This window comes from Phyllostomus hastatus, unplaced genomic scaffold (assembly GCF_019186645.2).
Source record: "Phyllostomus hastatus isolate PE091 unplaced genomic scaffold, TTU_PhHast_1.1 phas_scaffold_78, whole genome shotgun sequence".
Taxonomy (NCBI): Eukaryota; Metazoa; Chordata; class Mammalia; order Chiroptera; family Phyllostomidae; genus Phyllostomus; species Phyllostomus hastatus.
In genome coordinates, this window is record NW_025334041.1 from 71,568,886 (window position 1) to 71,587,480 (window position 18,595).

Sequence of the window (18,595 nt, forward strand, 5' to 3'; positions counted from 1 at the left end):
CTGTCTCCTGGGCCATTCAGCAAGGGGGTGAAGTTAGGCCTGTCAACACCACTAACAAGCTGTGTTACCTTAGTTAAATTTCTTTTTTTCTCTGAGCCCAGGTTTCCCCATCTGTAGGTTGGACTAGATGACTTCTATGATCCTTTCAGTTCTACACTTTGGTGATTATGCCATTCTGTGGCTATAGTCACCATGCCACCTAGGGATACACAGAATGGTCTATGACACTCATTCACCCCAAGCCTGTGGAGCCTAACAGCTAAGATTAGCAACTCTGCCACCAGGCAGACTGCTGCTAGCCCTGGCATGGACACTAGCTCGCTGTGGAAGTCTATAACCCCTCTGGGCCTAGGCTTTCTGTTTATAATGTAGGAATGTTAAAAGCACAAACTGTACCTTGTATTATAAAGATGGCATAAAATAATACATGGTAAGATGTGCTAGTCAATTTTATGTGTGGTACCCACATATGTGGTCAAACATTTTTCTCTATGTTTCTGTGAAAGTGTTTTTGGATAGATTAGCATTTAAATCAGTAGATTTTGAGTAAAGCAAATTACCCTGCACAGTGTAGATGACCTCATGCAATCAGTTAACAAACTTAATAGAACACAGGATGACTTCCCCTGATCATGAAGGAATTCTGCGGGCAGTTGGCCTTTGGACTCAAACTGCAACTCTTTTTTTGCGGGGGCGGGGGGGGGGGGGGTCCTGCCTGCCAGCTTATCAGCAGATTTTGAATTTAACAAGCCTCCACAATCTCAAGAGCTAATTCATTAAAATAAATCTTCTCCTCTCAATAGACAGATGATGGACAAATAGATGATAGATACATACATACATACATACATAGACAGATAGTTCTGTTTCTCTGGAAAACTCTATTATAGAAGCACCGGCACATGGTAAGCACATGATAAGAGATGTTGGTTGTGATCATGCTGTTGTTGTTATTACAATAACCCCCCTGTTCAGTTCACCAACACCAGAGAAGGTGCTGGGCCAGCCACATAGAAGACATCTACCCCCACTGCCCAAGGCCTGCTGATCCTCAGGACCCCCATCCCTACCTCCTGGACTCTGATGACTACAAGAGGCCTGGCTTTGTTGCTACAAGACAGCGCACTCTGAAAGGCCCTTATTTTCCTGTCTCTGGCTTCCATACCCACCACTCTAGGCTCCCCATTATCCTGCCCATCAGATCTGGGAAAAGGAAGGACATTTTTTTCCCAAAGTAACTAATTAGGTAGGAAGGGATGATGGGTCTTTGTCTTCAGTGTGGAAAGGAGGAAATACAGGAAATGCAAGTCAACTAGAAGGTAAAATATCATCCAAATCTACCATTCAGAGATAATGGAATATGCTCTAGCTTGTGTGGCTCAGTGAATTGAGTGCCAACCTGCAAATGGCAAGGTCACAGGTTCAATTCCCAGTCAGGGCACATGCCTGTCTTTTGGGCCGGGTCCCCACTTGGGGTGCACATGAAAGACAACCAACCAATGTATCTCTCTCACACTGATGTTTCTCTCCCTCTCTTTCTCCTTCCCTTCCCTCTCTCTAAAAATAAATAAATATTTTTTTAAAAAAAGAGATAATGGAATGTTTGTGTTGGGGTACCAAATTCAGATAGGTCAGGAATAACCTCATGTAATGAGTAACCTCATAGCAAGACAAGAAAGACAGAGGACTAGATGACAGTTGTTCATTTTAGGGCTCTGTCTCCCTGCAGCTCTTGGCCCCTCCTCCCCACTCTGGCCTGGCAGTTTCTGAATACTTCTTCACTGGACAATCCCAGCTGTCACCCACACCCACTTCATGAGAAATCATACCACGCCAAAGATGTGCGAGATGTACTGCATGCTGAACTGCTGGCTCTGGGGCAGCCAGTACTGCAAGAAAGTGTCCATGTCCACTCTCAGCTGCTTCTGCTCCTCTTCCCCGAAGTTCTCCACATGGTTCTGTAGGTCATCCACGGAGACCAGGCAGCCCTCTGTGAGCCCAGTACCCTCTCTCTCCACCCGCCACATGATACGTGCAGCCAGCCTGTGAAGAGGGGCACGATTATGGAGACCCCACTGCATTCATTCATTCAACAAACACTTACTGACTCCCTAAAACATTGCACAGTATGGGGCCCAATATACAGCTCTGAACTAGACAGAATTTTTTCTATCATGAAGTTTGTATAGTGGGGGAGACAAAAACTTATTAAAGATTATTTAAACTAGGGTTAAATGCTATGCAGAAAATAGAATAGGGTGACATGATAGAAAGTGGCAGGAGGTTGAAGAGGAGCCAAGGGAATCAGGGGAGGTGGCATAGGGGAGTCACACTCAAGCTGAAAGTGGAATGAACAGGAGCCAATTCTGTACCAATGGGGAAAGAGCAGCGAGTATAAGAAGGAGTAATAGCAAGAAGACCAAGGAAGCTGAAACACGAGTGAGGAGTGAAAAGTAAATGAAAGTGAAGAGGTGGACAGAAGCCAGGCCACATGGGGTCTAGGAGACCAAAAAAAGGCCTGGTGACACTGTGAGGTATGGCAGCCTGGGTCTCTCCTGGTGGTATGACTGAGATGAGCACTGGAAGAATCTAATGGCCTGTGTTCAAGTCTGTTTCTACTCTTTACTGTGTGACCTCCCTGAACTTATCTAATGACCATTAAAATGAGGATAATAACTATTCCATGCCATGCTAACCTCCAAAGGTATTTGGAAGCCAAAGGGAGGTAATAGATGTCCACATCATGTGTGAACTTACTTATATTCTTAATGATTAGATAAAGAGAAGGTGAAGAAGGCATCTAGATGAGGAAGCAGTATAAGCAAAGGCCTGGATGCAGCCTGAAGCATGGCATAAGCTGGAAGCAGGGAAGGATCAGGTCTGGCTGGAGCTGAGGGCTCAGGAGAGCACAGGGCTGAGTGTGAGACAGAGGGGTACATTTAATCCTGAGGGCAGAGAGGGCCCCCCTGTCGACTATTAAACAGCCCATACCCACAAGATGAAGCCTGTAACCAAGGGACACTTTGGCAACTCTCTGCCATTCACTGACTGCAGGCTAGCCAATTACCAGGGAGGGCTGGTGGCTTAGGGCAGAACCTGCCTCTGAAGAGAAACCCCCTTGACAAAACATAGCCTTTTTTTTCTTTCATCTGGGTCACAGGGTTATTTCTATAGAGTTGCACTGCTGGGTACCCCAGGTGCCTAAGAGCCAAGATGCCCCCACATGGAGGCCAAGACAGAACTGTGGAAAATAAGACTCAGTTTGGGGTGTCTGCTACCTCTGAATATTAGAAAGAATGTTGCAAAGCTCAGAGAGTAGAGACTAATGGGTGACACATTTCAACCCAGTATCAGAAGAAATTACCAACTGGGACTGTGCAGCTGGAGGGAGTGACCTCCTCATCACAGGAGATAACATTTCCTTCTGGCCTTAAAGACTAAGATATCAAAGAGATATCTGCACCCCCATGTTCACTGCGGCAATACTCACATTAGCCAAGACATGGAAATAACCTAATGGCCATCAGCAGATGAATGGAAAAAGATGTGACATTTTATATATTTAATCATGAAATAGAAGGAAATCCTGCCACTTGCAACAACATGGATGGAACTTGAGGGCATTATGCTAAGTGAAACAAGCCAGAGAGAGAAAGACAAATAGTGTATAGTTTCACTTATATGTGGAAATTTTTTTAAGTCAAACTTATAAAAGCAAAGAGTGGAAAAGTGTTTGCCAGGGATGGGTGGTGGGGGACAATAGGGAGAAGTTAGTAAAAGGGTACAAACTTTCAGTTATAAGATGAATAAGCTCTGAGAATCTAATGGAAAACATGATGACTATATCGATAACACAATATTTTATAATTGAAATTTGCTAAAAGAGAAATTAAATGTTCTTATACACACACAAAAAGATAAATATGTGACGTGACAGATGTGTTAGTTAACTAGATGGGGGGAATCCTTTTACAATGTGCATATATATTGAATCACTACAATGCACATTTTAAATACCTTACAATTTAGTTCTGGCTAAGATGGAGACATAGGTAGATATGCTTTGCTTCCTCACACAACCAAAAAAAAACCCCAACAAATTCAAAAACAAAAAACAACCAGAAATGCTAGAAAATCTGTATGGAAGTCTAACAACCAAAGAGTTAAAGAAGAAAGTCATCCAGACCAGTAGGAGGGGCAGAGATGGGCAGTCGGTACAAGGAGGACATGTGGCAAGGTGGCAGCTGGAGGATCAGGAGGTCCCATATTTGCATGCAGATAAACCGGGAGGAATAACCAGGGAGCAAGATAGACTGAACAACCCAAGAATCCAGTGCAGGGAAATAAAGCCTCAAAACCTCTGGCTGTAAAATGTCTGTAGGGGTTGTGGTGGCAGGAGAAACTCCCAGCCTCACAGAAGAGTTCTTTGGAGAGACTCACAGAGTCCTAAAATGTACACAAGCCCACCCACCTAGGAATCAACGCCAGAAGGGCCCAATTTGCTTCTGGGTAGCCAGGGAAGTGACTGAAAGCTGGCAGAAAGCTAAGCAAGCAGCATTGTTCCCTCTCTGACCTCTTCCCCCACATACAGTGCCACAATGCAGCAATGAAGTGGGTTGCCCTGCCCTGGTGAATACTTAAGGCTCTGCCCCTTACAACATAACAGGTGCTCCCAGGAAAAAAAAAAATGGCCCAGTGGAAAGAACAGATCAAAGCTCCAAAAGAAGAACTAAGTGATGAAGAGCTAGCCTGCCTATCAGACAGATTTCAAAACAGCAGTAACCAGGACGCTCACAGAAATGGTTGAGTGTGTCACAAAATAGAGGAAAAAGTGAAGGCTCTGCAAAATGAAATAAATAAAAATAGGGAACCAATAGTGAAGGGAAGGAAACTGGGACTCAGAGATCAATGATTTGGAGCAAAAGGAAGAAATAAACATTCAACCAGAACAGAACGAAGTAACAGGAATTCAAAAAATGAGGAGAGGCTTAGGAACCTCTGAGACAAGTTTAAATGTTCCAGCATCTGAATAATTGGGGTGCCAGAAGAAGAAGAGGAAGAGAAAGAAATTGAAAACTTATTGGAAAAAATAATGAAGGAGAATTTCCTCCATCTGGCAAAGGAAATAGACTTTCAAAAGTCCAGAGAGCTCAGAGTCCCAAAGAAGTTGGACCCAAGGAAGCACACACCAAGGCATATCATAGTTACATTACCCAAGAATAAAGACAAGGAGAGAATATGAAAAGCAGCAAAAGAAAAGGAGACAGCTACCCACAAAGGAATTCCCATAGGACTATCAGCTGATTTCTCAAAAAACAAACAAACAAAAAAAAAACCCTGAAGACAAGAAGGGACTGGAAAGAAGTATTCCAAGTCATGAAAGGCAAGGACCTGTATCCAAGATTACTCTATCCAGCAAAGCTATCATTTAGAATAGAAGGGCAGATAAAGTGTTTCTCAGATAAGGTCAAGTTAAAGGAGTTCGTCATCACCAAACCCTTATTACATGAAATGTGAAAGGGACTTATCTAAGAAAAAGAAGATCAAAACTATGAACAGTAAAATGACAACAAATTCACAACTATCAACAACCAAACCTAAAAAAACAAACAAAAATAAGAACAAACTAAGCAAACAACTAGAACAGGAACAGAATCATAGAAATGGAGGTCACATGGAAGGTTATCAGTGGGGAGGGGGAGAAGGTGCAGGGCATAAGAAGCACAAATGGTAGGTACAAAATAGACAGGGGGAGGTTAAGAATAGTACAGGAAATGGAGAAGCCAAAGAACTTATATGTACAACCCATGGACATGAACTAAAGGGGTGGAGAATGCTGGTGGGAGGGAGGGTGCAGGGTGGTGGACAATAAAGGGAAGAAAAACCTGAGACAACTATAATAACATAATCAACAAAATATACTTTAAAATATCTTACAATTTTATATTGATTATAACTCAATAAAGCAGAAACTTAAATAAATACATACATGCATACAACTGTATGTGAAATAACAAAAAAAAAAGAAAAAAAGGAGTAGGATTTCAACAGATGGAATTAAGGGGGTCAGAGAGGCTAATGGAGCCATTTCATTTTGTAGTTTCCTAAAAATGACCGGCACATAATGATTCCAGTTTGCACTTTAACTTCACATCCTACACATCCTCCCAAATGGTGAAAATCCCAACTTCACCTTCACCATCGCCTCTGCTCTCCACCATCAGCTTCATAAGCACCTACCTGCAGCCTTGCATCAGGCCATGCCATAGTTGAGCTCCAGGGCTTGGGAGCTCTTGAACTGAGGCTTTCTGATGTTAGTTAGCCCTGAGATTTCTGGTGATGGTCACCAGGGGAGGCCACTAATTGTTGCAAATACAAGTGCCTCTCAGGTGGAGTGGGCACAGAGGGCTGTGTGTACAACCACTGTAACTAGTGGTTACCTGAAAAGCTCAGTATTTTGTGAAGGGGGCAGATGCCATTAAGCTCTAACTCTTTTTGCCAAATCTACTGATTTTGTTTTTTCAAGAGAGGCCAGAAAACCTCTTTTTTTTTTTTCATGTGAAATTTTTCAATTTTTGAACATTGGCAGATCAATTTTTTAAAATTGAATATTAAGAAGCCATACAGAATGAGTCTGCAGCCAGCTCCAGCCAGTGTCTACAGTTTGGAGCTGCTAACCTATTCTCCCTCTTAGATGGTCCCCCAGACCTAAAGGGAGTTCACAGAAGTGACCATATTTAGTCTCTTTGAGGCTCTGTCCTGACTTGCACTTAGCCCAGATTCCTTGGGCCTGGGAATGCTGTCACTGCCACCAGCCCCATCTTACATTTGGGAATCCCAAACATTACCCCAGGGCCCAGCTCTGACCTGATGTTTTCATTGGGTACCTTCCCATGTCTCTTAATGGCCAAACACTCGTTTTTGTGGTTCAGCCAAGCATCCTTCTGGCAGGTGCGGTCACAGTAATGGGCAAACTTGCACTGCCCACAGTGATGGAGCTTCTCCTGCCTCTTGAAGCAGGTGTGGCACACAAAGTTAACGAGGCTGGAAATAGAGAAAGAAAACATGATTAAGTTTGGAGGTGCACCGTGGAAAGGAAGCACATTGTCCTTTGAAAGACTGGGGGTTTGGTACTGGCTCAGTGGTCAATCCTTGTCTTTTTAGGGTTCAAACTCCTACTTTTCAAAATGAGAGTCTTCGGCTTCCAAAGGTCCTTTTTAGCTGTAACTATTATTTTAGCAGATATTTTAAAGTGAACTAAATGGGAACACTATTGAGCCCCTGCATATAAGCCTTTCAAGTTAATTCAGCAAGTATAGGTTTATGACCTATAGGCACTAGATTATCATAAGTTCCCAAAGGAAGAGTTGAACTGGCAATCACCATGCAGCATGAGCAGCACTATAATAAAGGAGGCACAAGGTGTTCCTGAAACACATTGGAGAAGATACTTAAGGAACCCCAGGAAAACTTCTGGGCCAAGGGAGTATGAGTGGAAATTCCTCATGGTCCTGTTGCCAAAAGTCACAGGTTATTGGCACAATGGCATGGTGGTGGTGTGGGTGGGGGGTAAATTCTTTGTGATGTATTATTATCATTGTGGAAATGTACTGTCCTTTCTCCCAAAGGATAAAATATCATAACTATCCACAATATGATGCAACATGAAACAATGTATTTTACACAAAATGAGGTCTATGCATTATGACATGTCTTAGTTCTGTGTTTTGCAACTTTAAGAATTACAAGGTTAGCCATGGCCAAGTGGTTCAGTTGGTTGGAGCATCATCCCATACACCAAAATGTTATGGATTCAATCCCTGGTCAGGGCACACACTTATGTTATGTATGGGTTTGATCCCTGGTAGGTGTGTGTTCAAGAGGAAACTGATCAATGTTTCTTTCTCACATCAGTGTTTCTCTCTCTCTCTTTCTCTGTCTCTCTCTTCTTCTCTCTCTCTTCCTCTCTCTCTAAAATCAATAAAAACATATCCTCGGGTAAGGATTTTATTTTTTTAATATATTTTATTGATTATGCTATTACATTTGTCCCATTTCCCCCCTTCCCTCCCCTCCACCCTGTACCCCCTCTCCCACCCACATTCCCCCCCTTTAGTTCATGTCCATGTGTCATTCTTATGAGTTCTTTAGCTTCTACCTTTCCCGTACTATTCTTGCCCTCCCCCTATCTATTTTCAACCTACATTCTATGCTACTTATTCTCTATACCTTTTCCCTCCCTCCCCTCCTCCCACCCCCCTGCTGCTAGCCCTCCATGTGCCCTCCATTTCTCTGGTTCTGTTCCTGTTCTAGTTGTTTACTTAGTTTCTTTTGGTTTTGCTTTAGGTGTGGTTGTTAATAATTGTGAGTTTGCTGTCCTTTTACTATACATGTCTTTTCTTTATCTTCTTTTGGATTTTATTTAAAAACAACAATTACAAGGTTACTGATGTCACTGATGTTATTTGATGTATCTCCTGGCTCAGAGTTAGTAGAAGTGATAAAGAACAATATATGTCCATTCTGTGGGTGGGAGAGAGAGACATAGGAGGATTCAGCCCCTTACCCCCTGCTTCTGGCTTCCCAGTGTTCCCATTAGAGTCCTGTGCCTCCCCATGTTAAAGCCATGATTAGAATAGATAAGGTCATGGGCTAGCATGAAGTAACCTTATCTCAAGACATAACCTAACACCCAGAATGAGTGAAACCTGGTGTGATCACAATATGTCTAGGCCCCAACTGCATACTCCTGCAATGTGGGAAAGAGAAATCCTGGCCACTGAAGCAGAGAAATGATGAAAAGAAGTTTGGCAATATGCAGGGAAGTGTTGAGCTCCCTGAGAGAAAGTGGGTATACACACTCAGGTTGTACTTAACAGTCTAAACAGGAATCTCAGAAGTTTAAGAAAACAAGGGCTTTTAGAAATATGGAATCCTAGAGCCTGAAGGAAGAATCTTTAACAGAACATACAAGTACAGAAACCCCTCGTGTCCATCCCTGACCATGCATTTTCTAATTCCCATAGTGAAAAAGAGTTTGCTGCTTCCAAGAACAATCAGTTCATTGTTGGCCAGTCCCAATTACTGCCACCTTCCTCCTCATGTTAAGCTTGAGTTTGCCTTGCAGAAAAACATACTCCTATAATGTAATTTGGCTCTCTGGATCCTTGTCTAATGGAATAGGCCTGGTCATGTCAGCCCTTCAAGAACTTGAAGACTACTGCCATGTTTCCCCTTCATTTCCCCTCTCCAAGTGCAACACTCTCAGCTCCTCCAACAGTTCCTTATACAAGTTTCTGAAAATCTCACTGTTCTGCCATTCTCCAGTGTGTCCATGGCACATTCCTATAGCCAAAGGAAAATGAGCATAACAGGGCAATCAAGCAAGATCCAGCAGCAAATGCTAAGGTATCTGGCTCAAGGACCAGCCCAAAGGCTAGACCCACTGTTTCCAACATAGCATCAAGAGATGGAGAGACAGCAACAGAGCCAAGCTAAGGGCATTGCATGGGCTACTGCTCTAAGATAGATTCAGGGCTTCCTGGAGTCCAGACAGTTTTCAGCCTCTAGATAGTCAACTCAACACACTGCCATTTCCCCATCTGCTGTGATGTGCATTGCTGGTAATTGGTTAATGATCATAGAGTACTCAAGGGCATGCAAGGTTAGTACTTTTTACAGGTTAGAGCAGATTGAAGGTTATTTCCATGATAATATCTTACTCAGTACCTTGCATTCCTCAAGCTTTCCTAATGAGAGAAGAAGGGTAGAATTACACTGGCATACCTAGTGAGTTGCAAGAATCCACAGTCCATCATCACTATGCCACACAGAGGGTACCCTGCTTGAGAAGGATGAGAAGAGAGTACAGGGAACTTACACGGGACCCTGACCATTTTGTGGAAGCTCCAAACCTCTGGAGGAGGGGAACTATGAATTTCTCACACCCGTCTCAAGTCAGGATTACGTTCTCTGGAAGGAATGTGAAGTTGGTCAGCAGGGATGGAGGTGCTGAAGAACCCAGGTAATCTGGATCTGAAAGAGGCTCCAAATCTTATCTCCTGGTCACTTAAGGGTCACAACACTTTAAATTATGGTGCCCAGAACAGAGTGTAGTATCCAGGTGTGGTGCTGTTCACACTTCCTGAATCTGGACATTGTGATTCCATTAGAAAAACTTCACATTTATTTAAGGTCAAATTACAAACATAGTCACTGGAACCTCCCAAGTTTTCTCAAAGGTGCTGCAGCCAAGTCAGGGCTCCCCTCTGTTGGTCCATTTGTCATTATATTTTAAAAACAGCTTTTTTTTAAAAGATTTATTTATTTATTTTTAGAGAGGGAAGGGAGGGAGATAGAGAGAGAGAGAAACATCAATGTGTGTTGCGTGGGTCACTGGCCAGCAGTGACCACAGAACGCTGTGGATGGCTCGTCTAAAACACGCGAGAAAAAACATGCACAGAGACAAACTAGTTTCTGTGGAGAAGTAGGGATGAAATAGCCACCCCCCCTAGTGGGGAGCGCCCCGATTTACCATCCATACCTGCTTTTATTGGGCTCATTTTGCATAATAATTCAGGTAAAGTACAGTACACATTAGGGGGAAGTAAGGAACCATAGAAAACAAGGAAGTCTGAGGGTCTATTTTGAGTCAGGGTCAAAGAGCTGTAAGACTTTGAAGAACAAACTAACTTCCTCTTTGGACCCCTCTCATTCAACTGAGAGCATTCTAAACAAAGAAGTTTTCACAGTAATTTACATGTTCTTTCTTAGGCCTGATCACCCGGGGGAATCCGCCCTTTTCAGCACAGAGCTGCACCACCCTGTCATTGTTTCAGGCTTAGGTGGAGCAAGGGAACTAAGGAAACCGAGAGATAAGGAGATTTTCTCCCAGACAATGAGAACTCAGGCTATGTCAAAGCCGAGGAGCGAGGGTCCATCACCCCCTTTTGCTGCAGCCTCCCAAGTCCTTCTTTTAGGGGGCCTCCCAAAGTGATCGTGCCTGTCTTAGGTCGTTCCCCCCTTGGGGAATCTTACCTGTCTTTGGCTAACCGACCAAGCTTTTTGGGGTTCAGTTATGAATAAAGCAGCAGAAGCAGCATTCCTGCCAGGGAGATAAGCTTTTGTCTCCTTGCTGGCTTACGGTTCCAAGGGCGTTCCCTTAGCCTTAGCCTAGGCGGGGGTTTCAGCTTCTGATACCAGTCAGGGCAGTTCCCAACAAATGTGCGGTTGCTGGGGGTTCTGGCCTGCAACCCAGGAATGTACCCTGGCTGGGAACCGAACCTGGGACACTTTGGTTCCCAGCCCACGCTCAATCCACTGAGCTACGCCAGCCAGGGCTTAAAAACAGCTTTATTGAGATATAATTGACATACATAAACTGCACACATTTAAAATGTGCAATTTAACACACATATACCCATGAAACCATCTCACAGTCAAGTTAACGTATCCATCATGCCCCAATATTTTCTCATGACTCTGAATTTTTTAACCTGAAGTGGAATCTTCACCTTCACCCCTATCTGCCTGCTCTCAGTATAGCATTCCAAACTGTCCAGGTCATTTTGAATTTTTATTGTGTCATCATTATATCTCTGTGCTAAGCTTTGAGTCACCTGTAAAGCAGAGAGCATGTCTTAGGCTGGGAAGGGAAAGGAGGAGCAGATGTCCGCCTCTAGGGTATCGGTACCCAGGCCAGGAATACAGATAAAGGCAGGACAGGGAGGAAGGACACCCAGGAAATGGCTGTAGAGGAAGAGTCAGAAGCAAGCACAATCATGCTGGCTGTCACTTATAACTTGTCACTCAGAACTCCATGCCTATCTGCCACAGGGACACCCATCAGAGAACCGTACCCTGGGGCTGCTGTCATAATTTACACCCATCATGATATTCTTAGAATATTAGAGTATTTTATATTTTTATTCATACACATATGTTCATATTCACATACATAGTTGATGTGTAAATGTATTGCACTTCACAGTTCTTACACTATTGCACTTTTTAAAATTTTAAATGCTAATAAAAACTCCAAATGGTCACCTGGAATAACAGAAGTTCTGCTTCTTTATGTTTTACAATCACTGTCTACTTCTAACCCACTTATACTGCAGGGAGATGTGGTGTCTCAGGGACTGGAGACCTTATTGTGGTCAGCAAAAGCTCGCACAACCCTGAACCTTACAAAACTTACCACACAGCAAACATGTGCAGCCAAGCGCACTGGCGGTAGGGGCTGGCTCTTCAACTGACAGTCCTCCCAATTAACTTCCAGGCAGAATACAATGTTTATTCAAGGATAAGTAATTTTTTAATGTGCTAATTTGAAGTTTACTCAACAGCAATCAGTTAGAACCTAGACTAATATATAGATTTTTTTTCCAAGGAAAAGTATTTTATCCCTGACATTGTGTAGAATTGCTTGTGCACGGTGATAAAAAAAAAAAAAGATTGACTTTTACCAGTTGTGTGTGTGTGTGTATGTTAAGGTTGTTACTGGCCTGGAGCAGGTCTGCCTCAGGCCAGCCTGTAAGTGTGTGGTTCTTGACTTCATGCAGAAAAGATTCCACAGCATGAGTCCAGGTGATTTTGAGAGGATGTTTATTAAAGCTGGGGACAGTGAAACAAGAAGGGCTTAGTTCGGATGGAAGAAGCAACAGGAGAGAGCCTAGGAAGGGCCGCTTTGACTCTCTAGAAACCTTATGGGAAAAAGTGAGTCAAGGTGAGACTGTGGTCAGCCCACTGGAAAGTCAGAGACAAGGGGGCCTTGGAGACAGGATCAGGGCATCAGCCTGGGACAAGCTGCTGTTCCCATTGCTCCCCTGGTTGCAAGTCTCGTGAGGTCCCTCAGAGTTTAGGAGATGAGTGCCTGTGGGAGAAGAGAAGGGGAAAAGGAAAGGCGTGGGCATGCTCCTGGAAGAGCATGCCTGTTATCGTTTTTAAATTCTGTGCATACAGTGCCCCCTTATTGCCTGCACTGGGGATGGGCCTCTGGCACTGCCCTCCCATTCATTGACACTGCCTGTGGGTCTCATCAGGACAAATTTTCTTAGCCTGGCACAAAGGGAGAGAATATACCTGCCCTGGCACTTGCCTCCAGGCCCCCATGAAGGGACTTGAATCACTTCTAACAGGGCCTGGTTATAATAATCTATCTGCCATGAACTACAATTATGTCCATAAGGAATTCCAGTGGAATGCTCCTCATGTCTTCAAAGTCACTAATAACCTGTTTGAGGCTGGAGACAAGCCCTGAAGTGATGCAATCTAAAGGTCACCCCAGACTTGGTGGCAGATGTTACAATCATGTATATAACTACTTACCAGTTCAATAATAACTCACCTTCCTATTTGCTCATGAGATTCTTTATAATCACTTTGCTATAATAAACTTTTAATTACTTTTCAAAGAAAGAAAATGTGCTCAATTTGGAATGGTTCTTTTTCTCATGGTGAACTCTAGTGGGTTCCAAATGTTAACTGCCAAACTATTGTCTACAGGATCACTCACCTGTTGTAGATTCCATTCCACAATTTTTCTAGGGCCTAGAGTCAAGTTTTAGATGTTGGTGAAACCCAGCAAGCATTGTGAGTAATCTCCTAATTTAGATCTCCTTAGAATGAGGCTGACCTTTCTCTCCATTACCTCACCTGCTATTAAGGCTTAGCTGACAAGAAGGTTTGATGCAGAGCCCAGGTTCTCAATCAGACTTTAGTGGGCATTGTATCACCAGAGGTCTTGTTAGCAACCGAGTTCTAATTCATAGGTCTGGGGGAAGGCCTGAGATTCTGCCTTTCTAATAAGCTTCAGGTGATGCTGATGCTACAGATTTGAGTAGCAAGAAATCAGAGAAGAGAGAAAACAGATCCTACTCCTTCTGGTGGGGTATGCAACTAAGTATCAGGTAGGCAGGAGTGGGAAGCTTAAAAAAAAAGTGTCCTTCTGGTCTCCATCCCCTTCCATTGGTGGTAGGATGGGTATTAGGGAAAGTCAGACCTGGTGTCAGTCAGAGCTGGGTTCAATTCCTGATTCTAGCTATCTACTTGCTGTGTGACCTCAAGCAAGTACTCTAACCTCTCTGAGCCTTGGTTTCCTTATGTGAAAATGGGAATAGCAATATCTAGATCTTGATAATGGCTATTACTTTTTAATGAAACATACTTACTGTTTTTAAAATTCAAGCAAGAAGAAAATCACAAAGAGTTTTAAAATCCTACCACTCTTGCCCCAGCCGGTGTGGCTCAGTTGGTTGTTCATCATCCCACAAACGGAAGGGTCATGGCTTGATTCCTGGTCAGAGCTCATGCCTAGGTTGTGGGTTTAGTCCTTGGTGAGGGTGTGTACAAAGGCAACCAATCAATGTTTCTCACTCACATCAGTGTTTTGCTCCAACTCTCCCTCCCTTCTCTCTCTAAATCTTCTCTCCCTTCTCTCTCCACCTCAGGTGAGGACAAAAAATACACACACACACACACACACACTCCCACCACTCTTGAAGTTAAATGAGACAATAAGTAAAATAGCTCAGAGCTTGGCACAGGGTGAATGCTCAGTAAATGTCAGCCTGGCCCACCCATCCATCTGTCACACGGGGATGCAGGGCCACATGACTACTGAGCTCTACTCTCCTCCAGCCTCCACTGTTCGCAGGCAGCCATCAGAGAGGAAAACATACCTCTAGGCTGGAAGAGAATGCCCACAGGGGAAAAAGGGTGCTTCTTCACCAGAAATATAACCCTTTATTTATTTCCCACATGAGAAAGAAAATCCAAAAGACATGAAGTCCTAAACCCACTTTTTGGATTCCAGGAGAAAGAGTGCTTCACCCAGACAGCTTAGCTAGCTGATCTCCAGCAAGTCTCTCTCCTCCTACTCTCATTTTGCCAGTCCCCACAAGAGTCCCATCTACACAACACTTTGCAAAGATGTTTCTAGCAATTTTTTGGTTAAACCTTCACAACAACCCTTTAGAGTAGCGATCAGTATCTTCACAGGGATGTTATTCTCATAGGGCTTTCCGAGGCCTGACACTGCTCCCAGCACAGAGGGCAAAGGAAGCCACCAAGCCCACCTGGTTTGCCTGTAGCCCTGAGTGTGCCCTGCCCCAGCCAATGGGTCCCCACTCACTCTGCTCTGCAGGCACTGGGTTATGTCAAATGTCAGAGTCAAGAGGGATGGGGGCAGCCAGCGCTCAGCTCCTCATATGGAAATAACCGATTACTGGACAGATAAACACAAAGAGAAGGTACCTGCAGTTTGGACAAGACCTCCAACCAGAGAGAACCAGACCAACAGTTCTGGCTTTCTGGGCTGCTTAAAAGCTCTCAGCCAGCCAGGAGACCTTCCCTGGAAATTCAAGGGGGAATTTATTTTTTTCCTAAATTTTTTAAACTTCACCTGAAGATATATGTATTAATTTTAAAGAGAGAGGAAAGGAGGGAAAGAAAGAGAGAAACATCAATGTGAGAGAATCATTGCTCTGTTGCCTTCTATATGCACCCCTACCAGGGATGGAACCCACAACCTAAATATATGCACTAAACAGGAATCGAACCCACAACCTTTTGGTGTATAGGATGATACTCCAACCAACTGAGCCACCTGGTCAGGGCTAGGAGGCATGTCTTAAAGAACACCCCATCCTTCAAGTACCCAGAGAACTTTACAATATTTTAAATTCCTTCTCTCCTTCCTTTTTTTTCCCTTCCACTCTTCCTTCCTTTCATAAGTAAGTATTGGGTACCTATTATGTGGTGCATCTAGCTTGTTGATAGAGGGCCTTAAAGATGAACAAGACAGAAACCTTGCTTTTGAGCAGTCTCCAGGCTAGGCTGGGACTTAAACACAGGTAAGCAAGGTGAGGCGTGCTGTCCAGGAGTGCAGGGATCAGGCAAGAAGAACTGACTCCCACTGAAAAGGAAGAGGCAAGGAATCTGGGAAGGAAATCACCCAGGAGGGGAAGAGACATTGTTCTGCTCCTCTGAAGCTGGACTGAATTTGTGCCCAGAGAATGTCGTCTTTCCTTGGAGAGCCCCTGGAATTAGTCAAAGGCTTCCATGTGGGGGAGAGTAGGCATGTATAGAAGACAAGAGTAGCTATTTGATGAGATCACAGGATGTACCATATTGACGAATAATGTTAGAAAGATGACTAGACAACGGGGAACCTGGAATGCAACTCTCGAAAGCACATCCTTATTCTGTGGGCAAATGGAAGCCATTGAAGGCTTTTGCTGAGAGAAGAAATACAATTAGGGTTGGTTTCTTTTTCCCGAGGCATCTACCTAATATCATTTTTAAATGGCTCATGTAAACCCTTGAGGGGCATTGATGGCTTCTTATTTGTACTATTATATTTTAGCACAATAAGTTTGGTGGTACTGTTCCCTTACATCAGTGTAGAGATGGCTGTAGCCACTTAAAGAAACACTACAGACCCAGTAAAAAGTATGTCTGGAACAAAGGTTGGCAAATGTTTTCTTTCTATTTAAAAAATAAAATAAAATAATTAAGTTTTGATTGCAGTTGAAAATCAACATTATGGTTTCAGGTGCACAGCACAGTTATTAGACATTTATTTAATTTACAAGGTGATCCTCTGGATAAAACCAGTACCACCTGACACCACACATAGTTATTACAAGATTATTGCCTCTATTCCCTATGTTGTGCATCATATCCCTGTGGCTATTTTGTAACTGCCAGTTTGATCCCTTCACCTTTGTCATCCAGCCCCCCAGACTCACTTCCATCTGGCAACCAACCAGCAGTTTGTTCTCTGTATCTATGAGTTTGTTTCTGTTTTGTCCATTGATTTGTTTTGTTTTTTAGATTCCACACAAGTGAAGTCATATGGTATGTCTTTCTGTGTATGACTTATTTCACTGAGCATAATACACTTCAGGTCCACCCATGTTGTCACAAATGGTAAGATTTCATTTTTTTTATGAATGAGTAATAGTCCATTATATATATATATATATATATATATATATATATATATATATATATATATACCACTTTTAAAACATTTTTTTAAATTTTTCAATTATAATTTATATACAATATTATGTGGGTTTGGGTATGCAGCATAGTTATTAGACATTAATATAACTTATGAAGTGATCACCCTGGTAAGTCTAGTGCCCATCTTACAGCATACACAATTATTACAATATTATTGACTACATTCTGACAGCATACATAGTTATTACAATATTAACTATATTCTCCATGCTGTACTTTCCATCCCCGTGACTTTTTTATAACTGGAAATTTGTATTTCTAAATCCCCTCCCCTTTTTCGCCCATCCCCACAATCCTCCTACCATCTGGCAGCCATAGAAATGTTCTCTATCCATGAGTTTGTTTCTGTTTTTGTTGATTTATTTTGTTTCGGGGGTTGTTTTTTTTTCTAGATTCCACATGTAAGTGAAATCTTATGGTATTTGTCTTTCTCTGCCTGACTTATTTCACTTAGCATAATGCCCTTTAGGCCCAGCCAAGTTGTCACAAATAGCAAGATTCATTCTTTCTTATTACTGAGTAATATTCCATTGTATGTGTGTACTACATCATCTTTATCCATTCATCCATCACTGAACACCTAGGTTACTTCCATATCTTGACTATTGTAAATAATGCTGTAAAAACATAGGGGTACATGTGTCTTTTACAATTAGTGCTTTGGATTTCTTCAGATAAATACCCAAAAGTGAAACTGCTGGGTCATGTAATAGTTCTATTTTTAATTTTGTGAGGAACCCCATACTGTTTTCCATGGTGGCTGCACCAATTTACAATCCCACCAACAGTGCACTAGGGTTCCCTTTTTTTCATACCCTTACCGGCGTTTGTTGTTGGCTGACTTCTTGTTGATAGCCATTCTGAGAGATATGTAGTAATATCAAATTGTGGTTTTAATTTGAATTTCTCTGATGATTTGTGATGTTGAGCATATTTTCATATGTCTATTGGCCATCTGTATTTCTGTTCAAGTCCTTTGTCCATTTTTTAATTGAATTGTTCATTTTGGGGTGTTAAGTTGTATAAATTCATTATACATTTTGAATATTAACCCCTTATTAGATGTATCATTGGTGAATATCTTCTTTCATTCAGTAAATTATCTTTTTGTTTTGTTGATGGTTTCCTTTGTTGTACAGAAGCTTTTTAGTTTGATGTAGTCCCATTTGTTCATTTTCGCTTTTGTTTCCCTTGACCAAGGAGAAATATTCAAAAAAATATTACTAAGAGCAATGTTAAAGAGTTTGCTGCTTATGTTTTCTTTCCAAAGTTTTATGTTTTCAGGTCTTACACTTAAGTCTTTCATTCATTTTCAGTTTATTCTTGTATATGGTATAAGAAAGTGGTCTAGTTTTATTTTTTTATATGTATCTGACCAGTTTTTTCAACTTACTGAAAACTCTATCATTTCATCATTGTATATTCTTGGCTTGTTTTTTATCATTATGCCTTGTAGTATAGTTTGAAATCTGGAATCATGATATTTCCAATTTTGGAGTTTTTTCCTCAAGATTGTTTTGATTATTCAGGATCTTTTGTGGTTCTATATAAATTTAGTGTTAT

The 18,595-nt window shown here is 42.4% G+C and overlaps 1 protein-coding gene across 2 annotated transcripts in view; it reads right to left on the bottom strand.

Moving 5' to 3' along the window:
- The window catches only part of SMYD1 (SET and MYND domain containing 1), a 46,358-nt gene that overhangs the window by 20,513 nt on the left and 7,250 nt on the right, over positions 1–18,595 (bottom strand). For both annotated transcript variants that reach the window (XM_045828493.1, XM_045828491.1), the window contains exons 2-3: positions 6,868–7,044; positions 1,830–2,043 (exon numbers count right to left, since the gene is read on the bottom strand). In XM_045828493.1, coding sequence (XP_045684449.1) covers positions 1,830–2,043; positions 6,868–7,044 — 391 coding nt within the window. The remainder of the gene's footprint in view (positions 1–1,829; positions 2,044–6,867; positions 7,045–18,595) is intronic.